At 46.4% G+C, this 22,066-nt stretch overlaps 1 protein-coding gene across 2 annotated transcripts in view; it reads left to right on the forward strand.

Annotated features, from left to right (window-relative positions):
* The window catches only part of ITGAE (integrin subunit alpha E), a 68,605-nt gene that overhangs the window by 24,122 nt on the left and 22,417 nt on the right, over positions 1–22,066 (forward strand). For both annotated transcript variants that reach the window (XR_009558590.1, XM_060283081.1), the window contains exons 12-21: positions 69–136; positions 1,015–1,147; positions 4,950–5,080; positions 8,796–8,936; positions 10,467–10,688; positions 13,193–13,326; positions 14,950–15,077; positions 15,837–15,985; positions 19,411–19,542; positions 20,686–20,756. Coding sequence is in view for 1 of the 2 variants with exons in the window: in XM_060283081.1 (XP_060139064.1) it covers positions 69–136; positions 1,015–1,147; positions 4,950–5,080; positions 8,796–8,936; positions 10,467–10,688; positions 13,193–13,326; positions 14,950–15,077; positions 15,837–15,985; positions 19,411–19,542; positions 20,686–20,756 (1,309 nt within the window). In the remaining variant the exon portion in view is untranslated. The remainder of the gene's footprint in view (positions 1–68; positions 137–1,014; positions 1,148–4,949; positions 5,081–8,795; positions 8,937–10,466; positions 10,689–13,192; positions 13,327–14,949; positions 15,078–15,836; positions 15,986–19,410; positions 19,543–20,685; positions 20,757–22,066) is intronic.

A 22,066-nucleotide genomic window follows, 5' to 3' on the forward strand; every position in this document is an offset into this window, starting at 1 on the left:
TGCAAAGCAGGTGTTCTGCTATTGAGCTTTGGTCCTCTCAGAAATACCTCCCTGACTTTCCTTCTCAGGAACGGAAGGTGCCATCTTGGAATTCGATCTGGCCCAAAGTGGCTTCAGCGTTCACCTTCTGCATGAGGTAAAAATGTGGTGTTGGGATTTTGGGGGAGATAGACAATAGAATCAAAGAATAGTAGTGTTGAAAGGTACCCGAAGCTCATCTAGTCCAACCCGCTGCAATGCAGGAATTATGAGCTTACTGGCCAGCCAGTGCTATCTGAGTTTCTATGCCAGGCATCCCCAAACTGCGGCCCTCCAGATGTTTTTGGCCTACAACTCCCATCATCCCTAGCTAACAGCACCAGTGGTCGGGGATGATGGGAATTGTAGTCCCAAAACATCTGGAGGGCCGAGTTTGGGGCTGCCTGATCTACCAAGACAGACAGAAGAAAGGACTTCTTCACACGGCACATAGACCGTGAAACTCACTCCCCTGCAAGAAACAAAGATGGCCACTAACTTGGAGGGCTTTTAAAAAGAGGATTAGCTAATTAATGGAGGGAAAGGCTTTACCAGCAGCTACTGAAAATATTATGGCGCTCCTCCCACCATATGTAATTCAAAACAAAAACAATTTTAAATACTAAAATAACATTTTAAAACAAAACAAAACCTCTGTTTATTGCAACACATGGAAGGATGTGATTTCCTCTTATTTATCTATATTAGGGGGCGACCAACTTTGTCAGGATTTTCACTTTCGGGAATATGGCAGCCCCAATCTATATTGGCAGGATGACCCCTGGTTTAGGTGGGGATAACTAAAAAAGGGACAGAGAGAGAGAGAGAGAGAAAGAGAAAGAAAGAAAGAAAGAAAGAAAGAAAGAAAGAAAGAAAGAAAGAAAGAAAGAAAGAAAGAAAGAAAGAAAGAAAGAAGCAGGGGATCTATCTAACTATCTATCTACTATATCTATCTATCGGCTAAACTTTCACTGACCCAACTACTATCTGTTTCAGCGCTATATACTTTTTGGTGCTGTGGGAGCGTTTGACTGGGCCGGAGGGGTTCTTCTCTACGACACGGCAGACAAGACCGTGGTTTTCTTGAATGAGTCAATGGGCACTCCAGGTGCAAAAAACGGCTATTTAGGTAAGGACCCTCTCAGATTACTGTTGTTCCGCAACTCCTCTGAATGATTTGACTTTTAGGGACACAGGAAGCTACTTTTCCCCAGGGCCCGACAGTTGGTCTACCTAGCTCCATATTGTCAGCACAGGCTGGCAGCAGCTCTCCGGGGTTTCGGGCAGGGGGTCGTTTCCCAGCGTTGGCTGGAGGAGGATCAGACCTTCTGCAAGCAAAGCAGGCACACTGCCATTGAGTTCCCCTATAAAGAAAGCAAGATTCTAGTCTTTGTGGTTCTGTGTTAAGGGTTGAGGTAAACAGGAACACAGGGAGTTACTTTATACTGAGTCAGATCACTGGTCCAGCTCTCTAGGATTTCAAGCAAAGGACCTTTTCCTCAGTCCTATCTGGAGATGCCGGGGATCAAACTTGGGACCGTCTGCATGCAAAGCAGGTGCTCTGCCACGGCACTACAGCCCTTTTGTCAGGAGTATGGGCAGGAGTCAGGCTCTGGGGACTGTAGTGCTTTGCAGGACTGGGGCATGCCTCAACTTGTGCTGGAGAAGCAAGGCGTGGCCACACAGGTGAAGTCCTCAGCTTGTGCTGGAGAGGCAAGGAGTAATCACCCAGGTGAGGCCACTTGAGATCTCACTGCACCTGGTGGCAGGAGCTGGGAGGGATAAAAGCCCAGCATTTCCCTTCAGCTCTTTGCCACAGCAACGCTATCCCTGCCTGGTTGCATCTGGCCTCCTGTTCCTTGGACCCTTGCCTTGTTGCTGCCGTGCTTCTTGGACCCCTGCCTCGCCTTCGCCTTGCTCCTGCCCCGTGGACCTTCGCCTTGCTTCTTGTTCCTGGATCCTTTGCCTTGCTCCTTGCTCCTTGGACCTTTGCTTTGCCTTCACCTTGCTTCGTGCCCCGTGGACCTTCGCCTCTGCCTTCGACCCTGCTTCTTCACCACCATCTTGCCTCTGGTCCTGACGCCCGCCGACCGGACCGTGACACCTTTCAATTGGCTTCAAATGAATGGGTTTCGCCCACTTAGTGCTGATTGACTGGGAGTGTGAGAACCAACAGATCAATGCAACTCTTGGCCCGTAGAAGGACACTGAGATCGTATATATCTTCCTTGCTGACAGAGTCATCTATCCTCATCCATGTTCAAGGAGTTGCGTATGGGAAGAGGTCCAGCTTTCTTTCATCACAACCGTTTTCTGACGTTTGCCTTGCCCTACCCTCACAAGGCAGAGTCTCCTGGGGGGAGGTTTGACGAGGAACCTCCATCTGCTCCTGGATGCAGCAGCCGCTGGTGGCCATTTGGGACTGGTAGGGCGGCAGGCAGGGAGACGGCCAGTAGGGGGAGTCAGAGCAGGAGGGAGCTGGTTGAGGGCAGAGCGAGGTTGGTGGGGTAGTGCTACCCCCCCCCCAGTGGACCAGTCTCCACTGCTATTATTATTATTATTATTATTATTATTATTATTATTATTATTATTATATCTGTCTCACCAGAGTGGTGCATGCTCTAGTTATCTCCCGCTTGGACTACTGCAATGCGCTCTACGTGGGGCTACCTTTGAAGGTGACTCGGAAACTACAACTAATCCAGAATGCAGCAGCTAGACTGGTGACTGGGAGTGGCCGCCGGGACCACATAACACCGGTCTTGAAAGACCTGCATTGGCTCCCAGTACGTTTCCGAGCACAATTCAAAGTGATGGTGTTGACCTTTAAAGCCCTAAATGGCCTCGGTCCAGTATACCTGAAGGAGCGTCTCCACCCCCATCGTTTAGCCCGGACACTGAGATCCAGTGCTGAGGGCCTTCTGGCGGTTCCCTCACTGCGAGAAGCAAAGCTACAGGGAACCAGGCAGAGGGCCTTTTCGGTAGGGGCGCCTGCCCTGTAGAACGCCCTTCCATCGGAGGTCAAGGAGATAAATAACTACCTGACATTTAGAAAACACCTAAAGGCAGCCCTGTTTAGGGAAGTTTTTAATCTGTGATATTTTAATGTATTTTGCTATTTGTTGGAAGTCGCCCAGAGTGGTGGGGGAAACCCAGCCAGATGGGCGGGGTATAAATAATAATAATAATAATAATAATAATAATAAGCTTTTCTATTATATCACATCATCAACACATACTACGTCAAGCACAGGATAATAAGAAAGAAATAACAAAAATATAAGACACATATAGGCGAATAAAAATGATAACATTACTTAGGGAACCAGGCAGAGGCCCTTCTCAGTAGTGGCGCCCGCCCTGTGGAACGCCCTCCTATCAGGTGTCAAGGAAATAAACAACTATCTGACTTTTAGAAGACATCTGAAGGCAGCCCTGTTTAGGGAAGTTTTTAATGTTTGATTTTTGTTGTGTTTTTAATATTCTGTTGGGAACCACCCTGAGTGACTGCGGAGACCCGGCCAGATGGGCGGGGTGTAAGAAATAATAACAATAACAATAACAATAATAATAATAATTTCTCTGACTTATTTAACTCTTATATATCTTAACTTTTGTTCCCCTTCCACTCTTTCCATGGTTCCCCGTTTGCTGTTATTTTAACTGTGTTTTATTGCTCTACTAGATTATTTCCATTACTTTGGAATCTCTCACATTGCAAGTGCTGAATATTTTTTGTCCACTTGTTAACGATTATTTTCTCGTAATATTTTCCCATATTATAGTCTTTTAGACTCTTATCATCTTCATTTCTTAATCTATTTGTCATGCTGGCTGGGAGTTGTAGGTGTTCTGCAACATCTTAAGGGCTGCAAGTCCACACACACACACACACACACACACACACACACACACACACACACACCATTGTATGTATTTGGGCAAAGAGTTGCAGAAAGTGTCTGGGTGAAATTAGCACACAATCCTCGACGACCCGGGCTGTACACATCCTCTCTCCAGCCTTGTTCCCAGGTTGACATATCCCGAAAGGCTGACAGATTCTGGAGAGGCCTTCAGAACACCTTTGCACTCAGTGCTTTTTTTTCCCTTGAAAAATGTTTAGGTGGTACTCTCATTTTGACTCAAGAAAATCACCATTTTATACAGTAGTTCAAATCGGGGGAAATAAATACAGTAAATGGGCAAAAGTACCAAGAACATGCAATGCTCATATTGAAATACGGCCCCTCAATGAGGCTAAACTTTCATCAAAACACCACACATCCACATTCCACGCTGCTTCACATATTAAACGCTCGCTTCCGTCTGAGACTCAGGAAACACCGTGACAAGAAATGAGACCACCATTGGGGATAGCAACGGAACTGACGATTCACCGTGCTAGAGAAGAAACTAAAAATTTTAAATGTTTGGGTTTCTTCTCCCATTAGATTCACAGAATGTTTAGGGGTATGAGTCCCCCTGCGTCCCCCCAGAAAAAAGCACTGTCTATGCCATGGGTAGGCAAACTAAGGCCCGGGGCCGGATCTGGCCCTGTAACCTCCTAAATCCAGCCCGCGGATGTTCCGGGAATCAGTGTGTTCTTACATGAGTAGAATGTGTGCTTTTATTTAAAATGCATCTCTGGGATATTTGTGGGGCACAGGAATTTGTTCATTTCCCCCCCCCAAAAAAATATAGTCCGGCCCCCCACAAGGTCTGAGGGACAGTGGACTGGCCCCCTGCTGAAAAAGTTTGCTGACCCCTGGTCTATGCACTCATAAAGTGATGAGGGAGAAATAAGAGAACCCAAAACCCAACCGTCTATCCGTCTATCGCTCTGCATTGTTCTTTGTGTGTAAAAGTCCCACCAGCCTCCCATCATCTTCTTGACCTTGAGGAAGTTCTGCTTCTGGTCTGTTCTGCTCCAGGCTACAGCGTGGGCGCCATCGACACGGCACGCGGCACTTTGGTCGTGGCGGGGGCCCCTCGACACAGCATCAAGGGGAAAGTGATGGTGTTCGAAGGAGACCATTTAAAGCAGATCCTCCACGGGGAACAGGTATGTCATCACTAGTTTTTCCACAGCGCCTGCCTTAGATCCTCCTCGTCTTCTCATTTGCTCTTAGGCATTTCCTGGATCAGTGCCCTTCTGGATGTCAGGCGAAGCAGAGTTGACTGCAGACCAGCGGTTCTCAACCCCTCTCTGGCATACTTCGAAGTTGCTGGCTAGTTTTGCTTAATAATAATAATAATAATAATAATAATAATAATAATAATAATAATAATAATAATATATTATTTATACCCCGCCCATCTGGCCGGGTCTCCCCAGCCACTCTGGGCGGCTTCCAACAGAAGAATAAAACACAATAATCTATTAAACATTAAAAGCCTCCCTGAACAGGTCTGCCTTCAGATGTCTTCTAAAAGTCTGGTAGTTGTTTTCCTTTTTGACATCTGTTGGGAGGGCGTTCCACAGGGTAGGCACCACCACCGAGAAGGCCCTCTGCCTAGTTCCTGCAACTTGGCTTCCCGCAACAAGGGAACCGCCAAAAGGCCCTCGGTGCTGGACCTCAGTGTCCGGGCAGAATGATGGAGGTGGAGACGCTCCTTCAGGTATACTGGACCGAGGCCATTTAAGAAATGGTTTAGCTCAGGCATCCCCAAACTTCGGCCCTCCAGATGTTTTGGACTACAATTCCCATCATCCCTGGCCACTGGTCCTGTTAGCTAGGGATCATGGGAGTTGTAGGCCAAAACATCTGGAGGGCCGCAGTTTGGGGATGCCTGGTTTAGCTCTTGTTCTACAAACCAAAGCACATACATGATTTCATTTTATTAATGGCAGCCTTGGCTCTAGCTTAGGGTTGGGGACCTCAGGGTTCTATCTGGCCCTGTGGGCTCTCCCCAGACTATGCTTCCTCCTTTGCCACATCCTCTCCTCCCCCCTCCAGGTGTCAGAGACCAGGCTGAGGAGTACAACTCTGATGAGGAATGGTGGGAGCCTACCCCTCCCCCTGCTTCATGGCCAGGATCCTGAAACTCCACAGGAGCAGTGGAGTAGTGTTGCTTTGGAACAACGGTTTGCCGAGGGTCACAGTTTGGAAGATAATAGTTGGGCAGAACTGGGAGGTGAACAGCAAGGAGAAGAAAGGGAAGAGAGTGAGATAGCAGACTCTCTCTCACTGGATGATGTGCAGCTTCTCAATCCCAAGGCTAGGAGGTTAGATAAGGTGGCTTCGCAAAAGGCTCAGTGGTTGAGGAATCAGGTGGCTGGGAGACAAGAGGACGGGAGTGACTAGAGGGAAGGGCACTCCGAGAACAGTCGCTTGTTCTTTTGCTGCGTTCATTAAACATTTCTGTTACTGGTAAGAGACTGCTTTCTCTTTGAACTGCTTATCCAAGGCCAAGGGGGGCGGAAGCCGAGCCCCCAAAGCCTGACCCAGGCCACTCTCCTCACCAAAACCAAAAGAATCTGGCAGTGGTAGATGTTGGCACAGGCAGACAAGACAAGGATTCCTGGATTCCTTGCTATATACAAGTATGTGCATTTATAATATCCTTGTATGTTTCTTTGGAATTTGTGTAGCTATTATATTACAGAGTGTCTATGTTTATATGATTTAGAATTACGCACAGCTGATGAAGCCCCTTTGGGCGAAACAGGGGAATATCCAGGAATCCTTGTCTTGTCTGCCTGTGCAAGCCATCTACCAGTGCCAGATTCTTTTGTCTACCAACTTTATCATCTTCATTAGATACTTAGAAGGTTATTTCATGTCACTCTTCTAAGGAATACGTCGGACAGAAAAATACAAGAGAAGATGAAGAAATTAGAAACGAATGTATTACGGCACTGACAAAATAGGATTTGTATTTTGTACATACTGGACTTGGTTGTCAACCAAATAAGCTACATTTAAATATATTATGTCACGATGTTGATTTCGACACTATGAGAAGCTGTATCTAATTTTTGAGGAGCAGTTTCTAGTAAATAAGTTTGCAGTTGTTATCAAACTGCAGCCTATTACGTTTACGTGTTTTTTCACTCCTCACCAGCCCGGCTTCACACCCTCCTTGCATGTGTTTGCCTGGCTGGAAATGTGCCCTTGAGCTCTGATCCTGCCTCTTTGCTTGCCCAGATAAAGGCTAGAAAAGGGCTTCATGACTATGGATAGAAACTAGCCTACTGTACAGAGATAAATTGTGCATTAATCGCTGTGTGTCAGGGACTGGGCAGAGGAGGACTGGTGAAGACCGCCTCCCCATCCAGACCCTTCCAGGGAGGAGGAAGAGGAAGACGGTATAGATTTACAACTGGGATTTGAGGGAGGTAGCAGCTCAGAGGCAGATGAGGGGGAAAGCTGGGAAATCATAGGAGAGGCAGAGCTGCAGGCTGACACGATGTCACTAGAAAGCACCCCAGACCCTCCATCTTCCAGAACCTGGCGGGCCTTAAAAGTAGGAGAGCAAAGAGCTCAAAGACACACACAAAGACACGTAGAGGAGAAGATGGTGACGAAGAATGAAGAAGTGGGAGAGCGGGGGGGGGGGTGGAGATTCACCCGGGACAGCACCATGTTCCAAGAGGCTGGGTTCTATAGCCTCTCTCTGCAAAGTTTGAATTAAAAAAGGACTGTAAGAAACTTTCCCTTGTCTTTATGCTTTCCTGGGCAGCCTGCCAGGAGCTGCTGAGCGCGCCCTCACTCTCTGTCTGCTTCTGGCCTTGCCCACCATTGGTTTGTGGCCCTTGTAGAGTTGCCCACCTAGTCATGTTGTGAGGGGGAAATTAGTAGACAGCGGCGGCGGAGACATCAAAAAATAGGAAAATCTATTAAGCCATTTCTGTCTTTACATGGGACACTGTGGAGGGCTCTTCCCAGGGAGGCTTGCCTGGTACCTTCATTACCTATCTTTAGGCACCCAGGAAAAATGTTTCTCTTTAACCAGGCACTTGGCTGATTAACATTCTATGTCTTTTAAAATGTGTTTGTGGGAGGTGACTTTTTTTGGTTTTTCTTGGCTTTTTTCTTGTTTTTATTACGTATTTTGTGTTCTCATTTTGTATTTCCATGCTGTGAACCGCCCTGTGGTCTTTGGACACAAATTTAATAAATAGAATTGTGGCTGTTTAAATCTGTTTAAATCTTGAATTCTCTGATTGTAAAAGCAAATTGCCTTCAGCCCTCAAGAGCAAAATTTAAATCAAGCACATCCATATTCTCTCTCTCTCTATATATATATATAATCAGATAGATAGATGATATAATAATAATAATAATAATAATAATAATAATAATAATAATAATAATATATTTATTATTTATAACCCGCCCTTCTGGCTGGGTTTCCCCAGCCACTCTGGGCGGCTTCCAACCGAATATTAAAAACAGTACAGCATCAGACATTAAAAACTTCCCTACACAGGGCCGGCTTCAGTTGTCTTCTAAAAGTAAAATAGTTACTTATTGCCTTGACATCTGCTGGGAGGCCGTTCCACAGGACGGGTGCCACTACCGAGAAGGCCCTCTGTCTGGTTCCCTGTAGCCTCACTTCTCGCAATGAGGGAACCGCCAGAAGGCCATCGGTGCTGGATCTCAGTGTCTGGGCTGAATGGTGGGGGTGGAGATGCTCCTTCAGGTATACAGGACCGAGGCCGTTTAGATAGATAGATAGATAGATATAAAGAGAAAGTGGATGCCTTTTTGTGGTCAATGTGTGGAAGCAGTTGGCACAGAAATCCCACCGGTGTTTGTTCTCTTGGTCTGCAGATTGGGTCCTATTTTGGCTCCAAGCTCTGCCTGTTGGACATCGACCTGGATGGGGTTACAGATCACCTTCTGGTTGGCGCTCCATTTTTCCATTTGCAAGGGGAGGAAGGAAAGGTTTACCTTTATCGCCTGGATAGCCAGGTAAAATATCTTACTGTGCACATTTTGTTGTTGTTGTTTAGTCGTTTAGTCGTATCTGACTCTTCGTGACCCCATGGACCAGAGCACGCCAGGCACACTTTACACCTGTGCTAAAAAGATTGCACAGGCTGCCTCTTTACTACTAACCAGTTTAATACAGCTTCTTCAGCAGACAGAATTCTACACAATTCTTAGGAGCTGCCACAGAAAATGCCCTCTCCCACTGCTCCGAAATCTGAGGGCGGTGTAACGACCAAGAGAGTCCTTCCAAATGCATTTATGATTTATTTTTATTTCTCAAAATGTGTACAGTATTCTGCTTGATTGTAAGCGGGAAAAGGGTTGCCAGCAAAAGACAAAGTTAAAATGAGGATTTAAAAAAATATTTTAAATACAAATATAGTTAAAATCAGTGGTTAGGCGGGGGGGGGGGGGGGAGAGACGACTAATTAAAACACCTATCAACTTTGACATGTTTTGGCTAGCCTTCCCTGAACAAAAAATGTTCCGGTTTGCCGTGAGGGGAGAAGGAAGCTAGCGCTGTGAAGAGGTTTGGCAACTGAGAATATGCAGAACTTGCAGGATCAACCCTCAGAATAAGAGAGCAAGAAGAACGTATTTTTAAAGAAGAGTGGAAAATATTTATTGAATATGTGGAAAATAATTGTACAAAGCAGGGACGTGGGTGGTGCTGTGGGTTAAACCACAGAGCCAAGGGCTTACCGATCAGAAGGTCGGCAGTTCGAATCCCCGCGACGGGGTGAGCTCCCGTTGCTCGCTCCCATTGCTCGGTCCCAGCTCCTGCCAACCTAGCAGTTTGAAAGCAAGTCAAAGTGCAAGTAGATAAATAGGTACCACTACAGCGGGAAGGTAAACGGTGTTTCCGTGTGCTGCTCTGGTTCGCCAGAAGCGGCTTAGTCATGCTGGCCACATGACCTGGAAGCTATACACAGGCTCCCTCGGCCAATAATGCGAGATGAGCAGTCACGACTGGACCTAATGGTCAGGGGTCCCTTTAACTTTAGTTGTACACAGCTGAAAACGCTGGCAGCGTTAAGATAAATTCAACAGAGTAAACAATATTTGATTAATGTAAAAGTGGAAAATTGATTTGAACGGTTATAGTAAAATAGGCAGGAAAGTATGATATGAACCATGGAAGCAGAAGAAGGGAAGCCACTGGATATTTCAAAGTTTGTAAAATGTTTGATTTGAAATGCAGAAAAATGAAAAGTCAATTATATATCCGAAAAGAGTATAGTGAAGGCACCTGCTATGCTAAAAGATCGATTTCTTACGGTACAAGAGCAGAATTAGGATCATGTGGCACTTGTAACAGTACCAGATCTGCAGATTTAAGTGATGGGATAAGGGGATGCCTCAAGTAAACTGGTCCCAAGCTGTTAAGGGCTTGAGTCCTGGCTTGGTAAATTCAGTTGAAGGATCCTCCACCAACAGGTGGAAGCAGCAGACAAAAAGCATTTCCATGTAACTTTCCCCTGTTCCTCTCTCTCTCCTGCTTTCTCCCAGGCCAACAACTTTACACTACAGAGACATTTACACGGCCAGACGGGGTCCCTTTTCTCCAGGTTTGGATTTGCCATGGCTAGCCTTGGTGACATGGACCAGGATGGTTTTGGAGATGTTGCCATTGGTGCACCCCTCGAGGACCATGGGTTGAACCCCAGCTCTTTTGGCAGTGTTTACATCTTCAATGGCGGCAAGGAGGGGTTGCGGGATTCATTCTCCCAGGTAAGGGGGCCTTGTGGAATTGTATTTCAGAGAAAGAAAGAAAGAAAGAAAGAAAGAAAGAAAGAAAGAAAGAAAGAAAGAAAGAAAGAAAGAAAGAAAGAAAGAAAGAAAGAAAGAAAGAAAGAAAGACACTGTTTTCCAGAGGGCATGTTTATTGAGCATCCCTACTGATTTGTTTACGTGGAGATTACGTCGGCCATTTATTGAGGCTTCTGCTTAGTTTGCAGAGAGAGAAGACAGCATGGCATCAAAGCAATATAGGAAGCTGCCTTATACGGAGTTAGACTGTTGCTCCCCCTACTGCAGTCCTGTCTGCACCAGAGCTTTCCAAGTGGTGTGCCGCGACACGTTAGTGTGTCGGCTGCAGTGTGGAGGTGTGTTGAGCAAATGCTCCCCACGCTTTTCCCGGGGCTGGAAAGGGGCTAGTTCATGGGTAGGCAAACGAAGGGGGCTGGATGTGGCCCAATCGCCTTCTAAATCCGGCCCACAGATGGTCCAGAAATCAGGTGTTTTTACTAGGGTTGCCAGATTCAATAGAGGACAGGACTTCTGTGCCTTTAATTGCCCTGCTCTCTTTTGAGTCTGGAAACCTTAAAGAGAAACCAGCAGACCCTTTGCTTGGAAATTAAACAAAGGGGTCTGCTGGTTTCTCTTTAAGGTTTCCAGACTCAAAAGAGAGCAGGGCAATTAAAGGCACAGAAGTCCTGTCCTCTATTGAGTCTGGCAACCCTAGTTTTTACATGAGTAGAATCTGTCCTTTTATTTAAAATGCATCCCTGGGTTATATGTAGAGCAGGCATTCCCAAACTGCGGCCCTCCAGATGTTTTGGCCTACAACTCCCATGATCCCTAGCTAACAGGACCAGTGGTCGGGGAAGATGGGAATTGTAGTCCAAAACATCTGGAGGGCCACAGTTTGGGGATGCCTGATGTAGAGCATAGGAATTCGTTCATTATTATTTTTTCAAAATTTGTTCCTGCCCCCCACAAGGTCTGAGGGACAGTAGACCAACCCCCTGCTAAAAAAGTTTGCTGACCCCTGGTGCTAGTTTTAACCTCCGGTTTGCTCGTAAAACTGGATTGCTGTGTCGGACAGAATGATGCATGTCTACAAAGTGTGTCACCAACATGAAACGTATGGAAAGCTCTGGTCTCCACTGACTGGCAGTGGCTCTCCAGGGTGGTGGTTGAGGCAGGGGGCATTCTCAAGCCTACCTGGGCTGGGGATGCTGGAGATTGAACATGGGGACTTCTCTGCCTGCAAAAGAAACACTCTGCCCCTGAGGTATATGACCCTTCCCCTAATAATAAATCAAAACTCCTTTCCTCGTAGCTCTGAACAAAGGGCCGATTTGAACAGCAACATAGGAAGCTGACTTATCACATGACTTAAGCAGTCGAGAAAATGGTTTTCCTCTTAGAAGAAAACCGTTCCCTGACTCAGGTCACTGGGTAACAAAACTGGCCTTTGAGAAAGTAGCTTCTTTCCCACCAATGGGAAATAAGCTCGTGAGTACCAGCGCCTGTGTTACCTCAAACGTTGCTGGGCTGAAGGTCAAGCTTTGAGGCTTGCTAATTTAAAGCACTACAATGCCACTTTTTAAAGTTGCGGCTTCCCACAAAGAATCGTAGTTTGTTATGGGTGCTGAGAGAGTTATTAGGATTGCCTGCATGCCTCTCACAGAGCTATAATTGCAAGAGAGCCTTGTTAAACCACTCTGCATATTTTATCTTTGTGTGGGGAATGTCGTGTGCGTGTGCCTCCAAGCAATTTTCAGCACCTTAACAAACTACTGCTCCCAGAATCCTTTGGGGGGGGAGCTCTGGCTGTTTAAAGTGGCTATCTAGAGATATCCCTCTTCCCTTTTGTTTCTCATAATTGGAAAGGGGGACGCCCAGAGCCCAGAGACTCACACAGAGTCAGACCGGGTAGCCTCTTCTGCCGGTGGGTTATTTTGTGTTCGCCTTGAGCGGGGCTTTAAATTATTCTGAAAACTCTTTGCATTTCTCATGGCACACTGGCTAGTCCCTCACAGCGCCCCGTTGAACTATCCCATGAAAGGGAAACCCTCTTCCATTATATAATTAATTATTGCAATTCTATCCTTAAAAGAGCTCAAAAGTGGTGTTTGTGGTTCTACCTAGGGTTGACATATTTCAAAAAGTGAAAATCAAGCACTGAAAACTCATTGGGCTTTGTTCTGGCCAAAGCTGTTGAGCTTTTTTCAGTTTTGCCCAAAGTTCCCTATTTTTAAGGGAAATCGCAAAAAAGACAGTGTTGATATGGTTGCCATGTGTCCAGATTTTCCCAGATGTTTCAGTGATGTCTGCCCGGACACTGTTCCCGATAGCCGATCAGAACAATCTTGTAAGGTGGGTTAGTCCGAGAGACCAAGTATGCTTCATCACTAGGGATTTGAAGCCTGGTCTCCAGGGCCCTAGTTCAGCACACTAAACACTGCACCAACTGTACCCCTTCTTCCATTTCCCTCTTCTGATTCCAGAGGATAACAGCTGCTCAAACCGGTCCGCCTGGACTCATGTATTTTGGAAGGTCCGTGGCTGGTGGATTGGACTTCACTTCGGACGGTCTCCCAGACATTATTGTTGGATCATTAGGTTCTGTTACTTTGCTCCGGTAGGCAGTAATGATCTTTGGATCTTTTTTTCCTGGAGGAAAGAGAGACTAGAAACCCCTCTGGATGGAGAATTTTCAGCCTTCCCACCCTCCCAGACTAGGGGTGGGAATGTCTTTCAGCCCAAGCACCTCCTTCCATTCCGATCAACTTTTGGGGCAGGGTGGGGGGTGGGCAGAGGTAAAAGTAGGCAGAGCAATGGATTGAAAATTTATCTTTGCACAGTAAAGGTAAAGGGACCCCTGACCATCAGGTCCAGTCGTGACCGACTCTGGGGTTGCGGCGCTCATATTGCGTTATTGGCCGAGGGAGCCAGCATACAGCTTCCAGGTCATATGGCCAGCATGACAAAGCCGCTTCTGGCGAACCAGAGCAGCACACGGAAACGATGTTTACCTTTCCGCCAGAGCGGTACCTATTTATCTACTTGCACTTTGACGTGCTTTCGAACTGCTAGGTTGGCAGGAGCTGGGACCGAGCAACGGGAGCTCACCCCGTTGCGGGGATTCGAACTGCCAACCTTCTTATTGGCCAACCCTAGGCTCTGTGGTTTAACCCACAGTGCCACCCGCATCTTTGCACAGTAGGGCAGGACGATTTATCAATATATCACTCAAAGCGTGTTCAAAGTCCATATTGGGATATCAGTTTCATAGTTTCTGACCTGGCAATATGTTGCAAATCAGGATGTGTGTTAGGGCTAGACCAGTTACAGGTAGGTAGCCGTGTTGGTCTGAGTCGAAGCAAAATAAAAAAATTCCTTCAGTAGCACCTTAAAGACCAACTAAGTTTATATTTTGGTATGCCTTGGCTAGACCAGGCATCCCCAAACTGTGGCCCTCCAGATGTTTTGGCCTACAACTCCCATGAACCCTAGCTAACAGGACCAGTGGTCAGGGATGATGGGAACTGTAGTCCAAAACATCTGGAGGGCCACAGTTTGGGGATGCCTGGGCTAGACGATGTATCGTCTAAAGCCGGTTTCAAATCCATATCATGGTATTGGTTTCATCATTTTCGACCTGGCAAATATATTGCAAATCAGGATGTCTGTGTGCTTTGCAAAAAATCACAATTGGGGGGGGGGACAGACAGACCCAGCCAATGCCTCTACATAGCTCCACCCTTATTACAGATAGCGTGATATATCAGTATATTGTGATGTTTAGCTGGTGATTTATTCCAATGTTGAAAACCAGAAATCGCCCAGCCCTACTGTATAGGAGGCTATTTTGTACACGCACACCCCTCTCTACCCTCCATCCAGACAAGCAAGAGGCATTATCAAAGTTCAAGGACATATTTCCAGCTGGGCAAAGCCACTTAAGGAGGATGTGAAGCAGGGCCAGTGAGGGACGAGACCTAGGGCCAGGTAGAGAGGCCCGGGGGGGGGCACATTTGGCCCGAGAGGTTCCCCACCCTTGCCCCTTCCACTTCCCCAGCTCACTGCCCAAATACCAACCATATTCTGCTCCCTCCATAATCACCTGGGCGGCCGCTGATTTGGAGCACTCTGCGGAGGCAGCCAAGAAAGGTAGCCATCCTTGAAATATTATGCTCCCATTTGCCTTTGGGGTTTGATTTTAAAGTCAAGCCTATCTTTCTTTCCCTCTTCCTCCATTTAGCTCCAGGCCAATTCTTCGACTGAAACCCACCATGCATTTTACCCCGGGGAGAATAGTCCATTTCGACGGCGTCGTTACGGCCAGATTGTGCTTCAATAGGGCTTCCCCTCCTGGGACCGTGCAGTCAGGTAATGAACATCCACATAACAAGCATTTTAGCAATGGTTATCTTTAGCCCAACAGGGATACCGCAGCAGCGGCAGCAGCTGTGCCGTACGGTTGGCACTTAATTTTTCCCTAGCGGCAAACAAAAAGGAAGTTATATTTCTGCCGGCGTGAAGTACTCTAACAGCTCTGCAAAGCTACAGTTGGAGGTCACAGCAAAGGGGCAGTTCATTCCCATTTTCCATTCAGACTCTGTATTTGGGATGAATCTCCCATGTCGATTTCTCTCTGCTTCTTTCACACACCCCTACCCCAGTTCTTAAACTCTGTTCACATTTCTGTAGGAGGTTGCAGGTTATTCATTCAGCGCCCTTTTAAAACGTGTTGGGGGGTTTACAGTGGCGCCTTGGTTCTCAAACACCAAAAACCCAGAAGTAAGTGTTCCAGTTTTCAAATGTTTTCTGGAAGCTGCATGTCCAATGCGGTTGTCGGTTGTTGTTTCCGGGGCACCTGGACCAATCAGAAGCTGCGCCTTGATTTTCTAACATTTCGGAAGTCAAACGGACTTCCGGAATGGATTAAGTTTGAGGACCAAGGTACCACTGTACATTAGGTTGTTCTTGTATTTATTTTGATTACACATTTTGTGTTTCTATGTTGTGATTTTATCCTGTGAAACACCCTGAGACCTGCAGGTATAGGGTAGTATAATAATAATAATATAATCCCTGGACTTTTTTCACCATCCTCCTCGCTGCCAAGAGTTTCTTTCTCTCTCCTAGGGCTGCCCCACCTCCTCCTTCGCTACACTGTGGATTTAGATGTTCAGATGGAAAAGAAGAGGGTACAGTTTGAGGACCAAACAGTCTCCAGCAGCAGCCACACCTCCTACATTGGGAATTCTTGTCCCGAACTGCAGCTCCACGTCCTGGTGAGTGCAAGGAGAAAGCGAGTTCTACGCAGCGGCTGCCGTTTTGGGACGGTGGAGCACCGTGGTGGAGGACCCCCCCCCCCAAGTCATAAATGTTGGTCTGAGAGCACCATCTTTACTGCAAAGTCCACGTGCATCGAGGATAGATCTGTCACTAGCTAAACAAAGCCTTCATGTCTAGAAGCAATCTTCCTGTTAGTATCAAATGTTGGGGACAATCAGCAGGGAAGGGCTAACTGTATTTGAGCTGCCCAGTGCTATCTGCCTAGAGAATGTTCTGTGGGGTCTGATCTGTAGTTCAGCTTAGAAGAAGCACCGTAGGCAGGTTCATTTTTTTTAAAAAAATGATTTTTATTAATTTTCAATTTAACAATATAAAACCACATCATTATTTTCCACTTCCCTCCCTCCCGTCTCTTGGCTTTCAAAATTAACCTTTATGTCCAGCATTTTATACATTTTTCAAATCTGATTAATTTCATAACGAAATACCTCAAAATTTAAATAAGTATAAAAAGGGAGAAAATTTCTCATTACAAGTTTTCAGACAACCCTGCTAGTGATGTTAATTGCTTACAATGTTTTTCCAAATATCATATAAGTTTACTCCAGTCCTTTTGGAATACTTGATCGTGCTGGTTTCGGATTTTTCCCATCAGCTTCGCCAATTCTGCAAAGTCCATCATCTTCGTCTGCCTCTCTTCTTTCATTGGTACTTCTTGTTGTTTCCATTTTTGGGCTAAAAGAGTTCTTGCTGCTGTTCTTGCATACATAAAAAACAATCTTTTATCTTTTCTTCATATCTCTTCACCTACTATCTTATATAATAAAGTCCCTGTGTCTCTGCGTCCAGATTCCGTGTGTCCCATTTTCCGCGCTACTGAGCATGTGCCCCAGGGACACAGGGATTGGACGCAGAGACTGCACGCACATGCACACACACGCTCTCCCCACCCCACCCCCCACCCCTCTGCCCTGCACTGGCTCAATAAGCAATTAAAACAGAGGCCACCAGGTGGAAGGCAGGAGCAGGCAACAAGGCCCCTAAGCAGGGCCGGCCCTCTCTTAACGTGCCCAAGGGCCTGAGGAGGAAGCCGGGACGACCAAAAAATCAAGGCCCCGGCTTCTCCTCACTAACAGGCCCAAAATTGAGGCCCAAACAGCGCAAGCAACCGGGAGAGCCCCGCTGGGCCGGAACGGCCAGGAAAGGCGCGGTGAGGCCACCGAATGCTCAGCACCAACCGCGGGACCCTCAGAAAGCGCCGGGGCGGGCGCAACCCCCCCGGACGGCAAAGCTCCCTCCCGGACACAGCAGGCGACTGAAAAACAGCCGCGGAGGCCAACAAAAGTAGCGGGAGCCACCCCCACCCACCCCGAAAAACTGGGCGTTCACCCCGGAGCAGCCGCCCGGGCCGTCCAGGAGCCAGAATTCGGCCACTGGGCCCTGGCAGCAGCAGCGCTATTGACGGGGGAAAATTAGGAACCAAACGGCAGGCGCAAAAAGCGCGTGAAAACAGGGTGGGGAGGGATCCGCACTCCAAACACAAGCTTCGGAGGGGGTAAAGGAAGAAATACCCCCCGCACCCCCCAGCCGAGCCCAGGCTGTAAAGGTAAAAAGGGGGGGGACTTTAGCGGGGTTTGGGAACGGGGGGGATGAAAGGGAGGGGAGAAAGGCCTAATGTTCTAGCACCCGTTTATTAAGCGGGCTGAATGACACTAGTACCCAATAAAAAGGCTTCTGGTTTTTTAACGAAAGTGTTTTTAAACATTTTTTAAAACTCATTATATATCATTTCCCAGGAAGCCTTTACTTCTTTACAAGTCCACCACATATGGTAAAAGATACCTTCCTTTTCTTTACGTTTCCAACATTCATTAGTTCTTGTCCTATACATTTTGGCAAGTTTTGGTGGTGTTAAATACCATCTATACATCATTGTCACGACATTTTCTTTAAGTGCATTGCATGCAGTGAAATTAATACCTTACTTCCACAGCTATTCCCAAGATTCTAACAGAATATTATATCCAAAATCTTTGGCCCATTGTATCACCAACCCTTTACCCTCTTCATCTTTAGTATGCCATATGCCATAAAAGGTACCCCTGAACATTAGGTCCAGTCGTGACCGACTCTGGGGTTGCGGCGCTCATCTCGCGTTATTGGCCGAGGGAGCTGGCGTACAGATTCCAGGTCATGTGGCCAGCATGACAAAGCTGCTTCTGGCGAACCAGAGCAGTGCACAGAAATGCCGTTTACCTTCCCGCCAGAGCGGTACCTATTTATCTACTTGCACGTTGACATGCTTTCAAACTGCTAGGTTGGCAGGAGCAGGGACCAAGTAACGGGAGCTCACCCCATCGCGGGGATTCGAACTGCCAACCTTCTGATCGGCAAGCCCTAGGCTCTGTGGTTTAACCCACAGCGCCACCCGCGTCCCGCCATATGCCATAGGCAGGTTTAATTCCCGTTGTCATCGCCAGGTAAGTCTGGGAAAGAAAACTTGGAGAGGCACTGCTACTGAATGTGGACAATACTGAGTTAAATGGACCTGCGGTTTGACACAGCACTAGGCAGCTTCCTGTGTTGTGGTTTCAACTAATTCTCAATTGAGAACCATGTGGACTGGCACCTTATTTTTAGTTTTAATCGAAGAGCTCTATGTTGTGTGCTCTGTTGGAACGAGGGGGGAAGTTTATTCATTTGATGTTTAAAGGTAAACCTACCTAATTTGCAGACTCCTAAACAATATTTGGACTGCAACACAGACATCCTTTAAAAACACTTCTCAAAATATTGCAATGCACTTTTCCGGCTAAGTATTGTTTACAAAAATGCATGCACTAACAGGCACGTATTAGTGAAAACGACATACGGAAATGGGGGAGGCGGAGGACGGGAGGGAATGCAAAATTGTGTAGAGTTGCATACAAAAATGGGTGTGTTAAGAGAAATTCACACTATAAAATGCTGAATAATTTGGAAATTGCAAAGTGAGAGAAACAAAAAAAAACGATAGGTTCACCCATCCCTCATGCTTTGATGATTAAAAAGAGCTGGGTCTTGAGCTTGACCAGATCATGAATAAAACTAGGAAGCTGTGTTCAGCTAGGTTGGACTATTTGATCATAGGAGCAAAGGAAGCGGCCACTCGCGTCTCTCTCCATCCAGTCAAGCAAAAAGGCAGATTAAAGGCACATTTCCAGCCAGGAAAATGCACTCAATGAGGATGCCAAGGTGGGCTCGTGAGAGGTTTTGTCTGAGGAGAGAGGGTGTGGTTAGGGAGGAGTTGTGGTCTGGGCAGAGTCCCGGGGGCCGGATGGAGAGATCTGGAGGACCGCATTCAGCCCTTGGGCCGGAGGTTCCGCACCGTTGCCCGGCTTGCTTGCAATTTCATCTGTCCCTTTTTCAACTTCAATATCAGCCCTGCACTGATGACTGTTACTCCGACATTACTCTCCGCCTCACTTACGAGCTTCATGACCCTGACGGGAAAGTCCTGGACCACCCCAAGCCTATGCTTGATAAATGTCAGAAACCTAAAGTGGATTTCCAGGTAACAAGATATAGATAATGATTTTGTAGGGGGCTTACCTTTGTCTAATGATGATGATGATGATAATCTGTTAATTTGTGGCAGAGTGCTTCTGTGTGGTGTTGAAGGTTAAACTGAGGACTCAGCTACACTGCAAATAAAACATTTTAAGTGTGTTGTAAAGTGCATTATACAAATGTGACACTAGATGGCGATGATGAGCTATGGAAAATTCAATATATTTTCCAAAACTTTTTTTAAATGATTTTTGCAAACTTTTTTTATAGATTCCACCAGAGAAAGGCACCTGGATAAGTGTCTAATGTGGTCCCACTTACAGTTTTCTGGCTGCTGTTTGAGCTGTCTGAGCCCTGGCCAAATATTATAGGAGGAGCTTGCATAGAAACCAAACTGCCGTCAAAAGTGCCCTTCCCAACCAAGAGAATCCCAGTCCAAAGGGGGGACCTGGTAGACACCACTGTCTTCCATATGCAATATTAAGGAGTTTTTTAAAAAAAAAACAGATACCAAAACGAGGTATCTGATGCCATCTAGATATGTCCCCCAGTATATCTGTCCATTGATATAAGAATACTCTGGGCTCCAGCATCAAACGGAATATAAAGCAATTAGTTCACTGGGTTCATGTTGTTGTTGTTGTTGTTGTTGTTGTTGTTGTTGTTGTTGTTATTTTGTTGTTTCATAAAATTTATACACTGCTTGATTATTATTATTATTTTTAAAAACACCTCAGGCGTTTACGAAAAGATCAAACAATAAAATCAAGGAAAAACAACAGTCATGCTTTAAAACAGATTAAAACTGCCTCAACGTTCTAAGCATCTGGGTAGGCTTGCCAAAACAAAAATGTCACCGTTTCTCAGAGTGGCCTACTTTGCAGGACTGTTGTGAGGCTGGAAATGTGATATGACACACACAGTGGGGTTGTAGCCAACCAACTTCTACACAAAGTAGACCTAAGTGAGTTACGGCCATTAATTTCAGTGGGTCTACTCTGAGAAGGACTAACATGGGCCATTCACATTCTCCTTTTGGGAAGGGTTGAGTTGCTTGGATTCTGGCTGGCTTCAAGAGTTTTCCACAGTGATAAAGATGATAATAATACTCTTTTCTTGTCCCTTTGACTCCCCACATCCCTATCAGCTGCCAGTCATGGAAGACTGTGGTGACAAGTCCGTCTGTACACCTCGCTTGAGCTTAGCTGTTGAAACTGAGTGAGTCTTTTGAATGCTGTTTTTTTATTTTTGTAATGTGCTTTTGGCCATCAGATCGGGAACGAAAACCCCATTTTGGGGCATATTCACACCATCCACTCAAAGTGCTATATTACCACTACTCATGGCTTCTTCCCCCAAAGAATTGTGGGAGTTGTAGTTTGTTGAAGGTCTTGAGCATGCATCCCCAAACTGCGGCCCTCCAGATGTTTTGGCCTATAACTCCCATGATCCCTAGCTAACAGGACCAGTGGTTGGGGAAGATGGGAATTGTAGTCCAAAACATCTGGAGGGCCGAAGTTTGGGGATGCCTGGTCTTGAGAGTTCTTGGGTGCCCCACATTCCCCCCACAGAGGTACAATTCCCAGAGTGCTTCAGCAGTCAATCCCTTTTCACAGGGAACTCTGGGAATTGTAGCTCTGGGAGGGGAATAGCGGCTGCCTAACAACTCCCTTTACAAACTACAGTTCCCATAATTCTTGGGGGGGGAGCCATAACTATTTATAGTGGTATCAAAGTGCTTTTCATAGATGGTGTGACCCACCCCACTTTGAACAGGGAGAAGTAAAATCCATTCACTGAGCCTATGCTGTAGAGGCAGCGCATAAATTTAACCAGAAATGTCCCTTTCCAGACATACTTTTTATCATGCATTCATGACGATTTGGGCTCACGGTGGTATCATGGTGATCCCAATTTCGCTTCCGTTTGTGGATGTTGCTGATCTGGGCTCTCTGACAAAAGCTTCTTAGCCCCTGTGCTAAGTTTTTTTTAAGATGCCACGAGACCTTGCGCCATATGCAGCAGCTAAAAAAGCCAATGCAATTCTGGACAGCATCAATAGGAGTATAGCATCTAGATCAAGGGAAGTAATAGTACCACTGTATTCTGCTCTGGTCAGACCTCACCTGGAGTACTGTGTCCAGTTCTGGGCACCACAGTTCAAGAGGGATACTGACAAGCTGGAACATTTCCAGAAGAGGGCAACCAAAATGGTCAAAGGCCTGGAAACGATGCCTTATGAGGAACGGCTTAGGGAGCTGGGTATGTTTAGCCTGGAGAAGAGAAGGTTAAGGGGTGATATGATAGCCATGTTCAAATATATGAAAGGATGTCATATGGAGGAGGGAGAAATATTGTTTTCTGCTGCTCCAGAGAAGCGGACATGGAGCAATGGATTCAAACTTCAAGAAAGAAGATTCCACCTAAACATTAGGAAGAACTTCCTGACAGTAAGAGCTGTTCGGCAGTTGAATTTGCTACCAAGGAGTGTGGTGGAGTCTCCTTCTTTGGAGGTCTTTAAGCAGAGG

Source organism: Zootoca vivipara, chromosome 15 (genome assembly GCF_963506605.1).
Source record: "Zootoca vivipara chromosome 15, rZooViv1.1, whole genome shotgun sequence".
NCBI lineage: Eukaryota > Metazoa > Chordata > Lepidosauria > Squamata > Lacertidae > Zootoca > Zootoca vivipara.